The sequence below is a fragment of the Monopterus albus genome, unplaced genomic scaffold, assembly GCF_001952655.1.
Source record: "Monopterus albus unplaced genomic scaffold, M_albus_1.0 scaffold11.1, whole genome shotgun sequence".
NCBI classification, from domain to species: Eukaryota; Metazoa; Chordata; class Actinopteri; order Synbranchiformes; family Synbranchidae; genus Monopterus; species Monopterus albus.
In genome coordinates, this window is record NW_018127891.1 from 25,752 (window position 1) to 33,644 (window position 7,893).

The window sequence follows — 7,893 nt, forward strand, 5'->3', positions numbered from 1 at the left end:
TTTTATTATGAAATACTGCATGAGGTGTCTTTGGACGAGGTTCTCTCCAACTTTCTCCCAAAATGGGTTTGATAGGCAGACCCTGTTTAGGTCAGTTAAGACTTACACTACCTGATGAATTAGCATTTATTGCCCCACTGTCAATTTTCATACTGAAGCTGTGGGGCACCATACATGCAGTTCTTTTTAAGAAAAACTTTTCAGTGGCTTTATTTTGGTTGATACAGACAGTTTACTGATAAGAATGAAAGATGTCATTTGTTTTGTCCTAGTTAGTGTAACAAAGCTAAGAGGAACCTTAGAAAGAGGTCAGTCTTGTCTGTACAGACCTGAAAGTGCAGTAAGACTGGGTTTCCCTTCCCATTCATTTCTAAGTGAAACAAAACGAGAACAAATTACAAACTGATCTGTGCAGAGTTAATTTTCACATGCCAACTGAGAGAGGAGGTCTAACCAGACACACCAACCTTCATACTGTAGGTTGATCAGGACCTTCAAGGGATGTACATAGGCTACCTCAAACAACTGTCGTTAGAATCAACGGAAAATGTGTGTTTCTTTCTTTGTGTGCAAACAGGGGATGCAACTGAAAAAGAAAGGTCAGAGAAATGCCACTAAAGCAAATTTCTCGCTGGAGGGTAACTGGTGTTACAACTGAACCTGCTCTACCCTATCACTGGCACAACTTGTGTTTTTGCAACACAACAAGAATGCAGCGATACCAAAAGCCATTCAGTACTATAAAGTCACTCACTTAGTCTTTGAAGGGAAATCATGATCATAGTAGTAGAGATCAAATATTATAATTCATTATCTGTTACTATAGACGACAGCAAACTCACCAAAACTCCATACAGGTTATGATAGTACTAATTCTATGACTACCAAGGCTGTGTAACTTACTGGATGACTGCAAATATGTACACATGTGAGGTGCTTTAGTAACACAAACACATTTTACAGTAAGTTCCTGAGGCATCCTTGCATTTATCCCTGGAGAGGTTGAAATACCATTATGTTTTAGGCAGTCACTGTAAACATACCACTGGGTACCACGGTATTGTAAACCGCAGTCATTTACGAACATCAAAAACAACTTGTAGTTGAAATTACAGGGGATAAAAACATTTTCAATAAGACTTTGCTGAACTTCTTAGCAGCACAGACACACTTCAAGTCTCTATAGGGGTATTTTCTTTAAGGTCCCTTAGGCAAAATCTCTCTTTACTGTTAGAGCTTTATCACCCTGACTGGCCTCTTTATAGCTCCTTCTGAATGAGCTGATAGTGTAATAGATTCTTTCCAGTGACATGTGGCCAGTGTGAGAGAACACAGGCAGCCAGCTCATGGTGGCACAGAGTGAGCGGGCTAAGAGGAAGAGAGACTGAAAGAGGGCTGGCAGATGGGTGACAGACTGGGTGAATGGACAGCTGGCACCTTGGCTTCCCAGCAGCAAAACAGGATCAAGAGAACAAGACCATTTTACCTGAAAACAACTCTCCAGTTAAAGTAACAGAACTTCAGCTTGATGGCAAGAACAGACACACACACACACACCTTGTTTTGAATGAAAAACAAGGTGTGTGTCTGTCAGGTGAGGAGGAAGGGCATTCCAATAATGTTTATCTCAACTGTTGACAGAAACAGCTGGCAAACAGTGTGTGCGTGTACAGTATTAACTTGCATGTGAGCAGCCATAAGAACACCAACATATAATCTCTTCTCCTCCACTTTATTCTTATTGTTAAGCCAAGGCTTCTTTAATTACAGAGTTGCTGTGCAGCTTCAGGGAGTTTAAAACCTTGCAGGCATTTTAAACAAGGAATGAGGTAAATTAAAAACAGCAGGTGGTATATTATGTATCAGAACAACACTGGCCTTTTATCAATATAGGGATGCACTGATCCAACCCAATACCTCAGCTCAGGTATTAATTTAATGACAATGCTTTCTTTGTCCCAAATGTAACATCTGTACCTCACTGTGTGAAACTCTTTGAAATCATGAGGTTAGGAATGTCTGCTCTAAAACTGACTGACTAAATGGTATTTACAGAGCAAACACTGAATTTTTCCATTATATTGACAAAGTAACTGTACTGAACATGGATTGGTCACATCATGGCTGATAGCCAACCAGTTATCATAAGGTCAGTATCAATTCAATCCAATCAGATCAGTGCATCCCTATTTATGAGATACTGTAACAATCACTGCTGCAATGGTCAATCATCTCTCTTACTACAAAAAGATTTAAAATAAAATTATTTTAATATTTGCTAAGTGTGTTCCGGTCTTTTTTCTAAAATAATTCATTCAAGGGCTGTTAATCTAAAAGAATGTAATGCATTACTGTTTAAAGAAACTACAGTGATTTAATATTTCACTTCTTGGTGTCTGACATGAGAGCGGTTAAAATTTGAATGTTCAAGATAAACAAAGCAAAGGCTAAAATATAATTACTTTTGGTCACATAGGGGTAAAGTTCACAATGCCCCAAATGCTGGATCCTACATTTCCTATAGTGCAACTTAAAGACATCTTTTGTTTGACCTTGTCTGACTGTTAAGCATCCACATCCTTCAAACACCCCCACTTGGTGACACAGGCTTTGTGTTATTAAAAATGTGTAGCCTCGAAACCCAAGCTGAGATACACAAACCCTGATGGCATAATCAGACTTTGGGAGGCTCCCTCCATAGCCACAGCTGACATTACACTACATTTTTCACAGGCAGAGTACTACTTCAGTGAAAAATGTGAGGATGAGTAGTTTCAGTAGAAACACTCTGCTACTGAAAAGCTCAGGATCAGTCCAAGATCATCTTACAGTTTACTACCACATGCACAGGCCTCTCTGGCAGAGGCATGTGGCTGAGTTTAGATGCTCCAAACGAACCTGTCTTACTGGCTGATGAGCCGTTAAAAGCTGCCTGAGAGCAGCACGTATAGCACGTCTGGAAATCCAGAAGCAGATTTCACTCTTCATTTCTTACCCATACAATGATACACGCTTCAATAGACACTCTTGTCTGTTAGACATCAAGAATAACAGATGACAGTTGAACACAAACACTTTGCCATGACATTTTTTAACTTTCACAATGGAAACTTGGACTCAGTGAGTCTGAATGCAAATAATGTAGCTCCAGTTTCCAGCTATGCAAAAAGGTAGGGGCAGGCAGCACTGGGGTGTGTGTATGTATGTGTGCCTTTGTATTACTTACACTATGGGGATCGAAACCTGTTGGCACATACACTCTGTGGGGACTTGGCGTTCCATTTGGGGACTAGAGGGTGGTCCCCACAAGGAAATCACTAAATTTTAGGGTGACAACATGGCTTAAGGTTAGGGTGAGGGTCAGGGTTAGGCAAGTAGTGGTTATGGTTAAGGTTACAATAGGTCTACAGGAAATTAATGTAAGTCAATGTAAAGTCCCCACAAGGAATGAAAACACAACTGTGTGTGTGTTTGTGTGGAGGGCGGGGGAATCACTGCAAGGGCCACATAGAAGAGCTCAGCCGCCCCAGTTAAGCATTAATGAATGCTAAACCAAACTCTGAATGGAACATTGCTGAGCTTTCTTCTCGTAAAGTTCCTTCCCAACTCTGCAATTTGTAACAACACAGCTGAATAAAGACTTTAAAAATAGTCACATTAAAATTTTATCAAAATATAATAGTTTTATAGTGGCAAGGCACATTTATTTATAATGCACATTTTTCTGCACAGTGGCAATTCAAAGTGCTTAACACAATGCACACAGAGAGATAGAACATTAAAAATGCATCTATAGATAAAACAGAATTCAAATTAGACAAAACATTAAATGTCAATTAGAACAATTGCATGACAGTACAAGTAGCAACATGCATGACTAGATACGTAGTACATTTAAGTTCTCAATAAACGTGTACCCCTTTACTTCAGTCCTCCCAAAACAAACCTCTGAGTCGTTTACACCAGAAGAGGGAGGGCACACTTTTTTCTGGAAAATGTGCAACATCACTATCTATACAGTCAGCTCAACATCACAATGAAGTCAACTGGTCATTGGGTAATGGATGAAAAATAAATGCAAAGATAAGAGCAGAAAGATCCCTGATAGGAGTGAATCATTTATAACAACAAATCCACTGCCAAAGAGCTGAAAACACATTTTAAGAAGCTTGTAGGTAAAATATCTAATGAGCACATAGATGTTTTAAGATGGTGATGGTTTGTAGTTTCTGGGTAATCTCGCTAATTACAGAAAGGAAACAATCACTTTGCTATGATGTCGTTGATTGGATTAGAATTCTCCCCTTTTCAGGACATTCAGACTTCGTGACTCCACAAACCAGATTCGCAGGGACTGAAACATCTGCAAAGGAAAAATAAAACCAAACTTGTTTTAAGAAGCAGATGTTAATAAAGAAAGTTCAGTCCTCTGCACATAAGCCTGTGCAGTGAGGTGTCATAGCTTTAAAACTGTTTTAGCACAGGAATTATAATTATGGTTATTAACAGAGGTGTAGTACTATTTGTTGACATTCCAGAGTGCACCTATGATAAGCACACACACACACACACACACACACACACACACACACACACACACACACACACATCACTGTGGCTGGTTTCAAGGGCAATATAAACACTTTTCCTACGGTGGCAGCTTTACATACATTAAAGTTGTATGCCAGCTTATCAGCTGTAACTGTCCACACGACCAAACATTAGAGTGACTTTACTCACCAGTGTCACAATAGTCTGAATTTGTAGCCATTTGTAACAGGGTGAATTTTATAGGCATACGTCATTTTATTACTAGGGCATAATTTCCGCATTGGACACACCCCACCAAAAATATGAAACTTTGCTCTCCAAATATTTATCATGACTAGTCATCTAATCCCTCCTAAAGCCATAAAAAATAAACATTCTAAACTCACAAGTGTTAAACTGACTCCAAAACATACTGAACGTACTGAACTCCTCCTGCTTTATGTTGGTTCACAGCCAACAAAAGTGAACACATGAGCTGTGTCTGGGGCTCGTGACTGGTTAGCATGTGCCAAAGTTTGGTCATCCTGTACTCTGTCTGCCCAATCTAGGCCTATAGCTGATCACTCGCATACACAGGTAAAACAGTGCCTGTTAAAGCCGGGGATCACTAAAGTTAAAGGTGATGTGTCTTTCTGCTGATCATCGTTGCATCCGATGTTTGTCTCCACAGTCCTTGGTGGAGATTACGCCCTAGACTCTCAGTCTGGATGATCAGAGTTTCATTCTGTCACTTGACTTTTTGTGTCTGTAGTCTACACTAAACTGGGCCACTGTGAACCATGTTATGAGTAGGTCTACGCTTTACTGATGACTAGATCCTCAAGCACTCACAACAATATAATGTTATGAACCGGATTGTGCAAATATCCTTCCCATCCTCACGGAGAGAAAAAAAAAAGTGGTGGAGCAGCAAAGGCAGTACTACACCTATGGTTATTAACAAAGCATAGCTGGTGACTGGACCATAAAGGAAATGGCTTGTCATACCTATTTTTTTAGGCTTGGGGAGATTCAGGTTGTTCATGATGTCTACGAACTCCTCCAAACTCTTCGTCAAGCGAGGGTTAAACTTGCGCTCCTCAGCAACTGTTGATGCTGTTTGACCTGATATGATACAGGAAGACAGATCAGTATGTCATCTATAGTAACATTGGTCTTAATGTTTACTAAATGCTGAACTTTACTAATCAGTACAAATATATATATTTATATACATCTTTTTGGTAAAGTGCAGAGAAATCACATGGTTCTGACAGACAACTGATAGAGATAGTATATAAATACAGATAATCATTGATACTGTGAAATATTTTAAAGCTAACATGTGACAGACTCTGGGATCCTGATCTTGGGTCATTTAATACAACTAGTAAATGAACAGCAAAATACAATTAATAAGGGCAAATTATTACAAGAGGCATGTGTGAAAAGCTTGTTCATACTTGTATTTTCACAACCACTCTTTCAAAAACCTGTGTACTCTATCAGTTTTAATTACTATGGCTGTAAAAATGTTGGCCATAGATTTAAAATACCAAGCTTTGCATAAACTGTTTTCACAACAGTGACACTAGGATACGACACAGAGATTCATATATGTGTGTTTTCAGCCAACCTTTGTAGTCATGTCCTGGGTAGATGAGGCAGTGGTCGGGCAAGGTGAAGATCTTCTGATGGATTGACTGGTAAAGCTTCTTAGCACTGCCTGGATTATAACACAAAGCATATACAAAAATAACTAATGCAATACTGCCCTCTTGTGTTAATCTAGTAGAATTACAAAAAATAAAAGCTTTCACCTTTCCATAATGTGTCAGAAATAACAAATTCAGAAAAACAAGCATTTGAAAATGATTAGGACAAAGTAAAGGGGCATGTCTACCCTGCTGGAAATCTGTCCTGCCACAGCCTCTGATGAGCAGAGCGTCCCCAGTAAAAGCCATGCTCCGATCCCCAGTCACCAGCGTCACACAACCATCAGTGTGTCCTGGGGTCTCCACCACTGTCAGATACTAGAGGAGCGAGGAGACAAAAGGTAAACTCAGGGCAATTTATTTTACCAAGTAATTTTAACTAGAAGTTCTGGACGTATTTCAAATGTTAGAGAAGCAGGCTGAAACACATCCAAGATGTAAAGCATGCATGGGTGTGTCTTTAAACAGGTCGTTACCAAGCTCAAAGACAGTCAGATAAAGACTTAGAATACAATACTGCAGTTTACAGTTTGTCCCCATTGACACATTTAAGCCTAAACACAGTCATTCTCTCTAAATCGAGGGCGGTATGGATTGATTTTATGTCACGCGTTACACCGGTCTGCCTCACTTGTTTTCCAAAGGTGATCTTGTCTCCCTCTGACAGGTGAATATCTGCAGAGGCACCGCTGAATTTTGAGATTGCGCTCTTCAGCCCGGCCAGCCTTTTCTTCATCAGCCCAGTGCTTGTGATGTGGTCCGCATGACAGTGGGTGTTCACTTTCAGGAAGAGAATAAAGGACGATTCATCTCAGGGTTTAGAAATTATTCAGGAGCAGTATAAAAGTTGGTGGAATCATTTTGTGACTATATACTTCATGTTTTTACATTTTACTAAATGCTTCTTATGTTTTATGTATGAAAAACATGGAATCCGTCATAGTAGTGAATATTAATGTATTTTAAATGGAATTGTGAATATTAATTGTAGTCATACTGCCAAGGCCCTTGGGATCTTGTGACACAGTAACCCTAAATCTGCAGTATACAGTTGTCTATGAGCCTGACCTATCAGAGTGCATGGTCTTGGGAATGTGAGGTTTCATACATGCACAACAAAACTACCACAGATGTGACTTTTCCAGGGAGAAATTAACCTTGCTCATGAAAAAGATTGAGCACAATTAGCAACACACTCTGAAAAGTCTGCCCAAAACGGTGTGTTGCAGCACAGGGCTAATTTACCTTGAGTCCACCTATTTATTACAGTTAACTGGATAATGTGCAGTGTGACTGAATGTATTTGTCAATGAAGATGATGGGACACAGGATTTTAAAGCTGTCTGGATTATACGGTGGCCGACACGGTCACAACGCATGCAAAAAACACAACACATGCAAGACACAAATGCGGTATTGAACAAAACACATGCAAACGGAAAACGCTGCATTAACCAAAAAAACACATGCAAGACAGAAACGCGGCATTAAACAAAACACATGCAAAAGGAAAACGCTGCATAAACCAAAAAACACATGCAAAAGGAAAACGCTGCATTTAACTGAAAACACATGCAAAAGGAAAACGCTGCATAAACTGAAAACACATGCAAAAGGAAAACGCTGCATTAACTGAAAACACATGCAA

At 39.6% G+C, this 7,893-nt stretch overlaps 1 protein-coding gene across 3 annotated transcripts in view; it reads right to left on the bottom strand.

Annotated features, from left to right (window-relative positions):
- Positions 1-3,732: 3,732 nt before the first annotated feature.
- Positions 3,733-7,893, bottom strand: part of ethe1 (ETHE1 persulfide dioxygenase) — a 17,541-nt gene continuing 13,380 nt past the window's right edge. Inside the window, exons 1-6 of one of the 3 annotated variants that reach the window (XM_020590219.1) lie at positions 7,491-7,685; positions 6,877-7,025; positions 6,434-6,563; positions 6,167-6,256; positions 5,539-5,655; positions 3,733-4,363 (exon numbers count right to left, since the gene is read on the bottom strand). In XM_020590219.1, the coding sequence (XP_020445875.1) occupies positions 4,272-4,363; positions 5,539-5,655; positions 6,167-6,256; positions 6,434-6,563; positions 6,877-6,981 (534 nt within the window). In that variant the 5' untranslated portion in view covers positions 6,982-7,025; positions 7,491-7,685 and the 3' untranslated portion in view covers positions 3,733-4,271. Of the gene's footprint in view, positions 4,364-5,538; positions 5,656-6,166; positions 6,257-6,433; positions 6,564-6,876; positions 7,026-7,490; positions 7,686-7,893 lie in introns of those variants that run through there. The other 2 variants (XM_020590220.1, XM_020590218.1) reach the window with 2 other exon arrangements.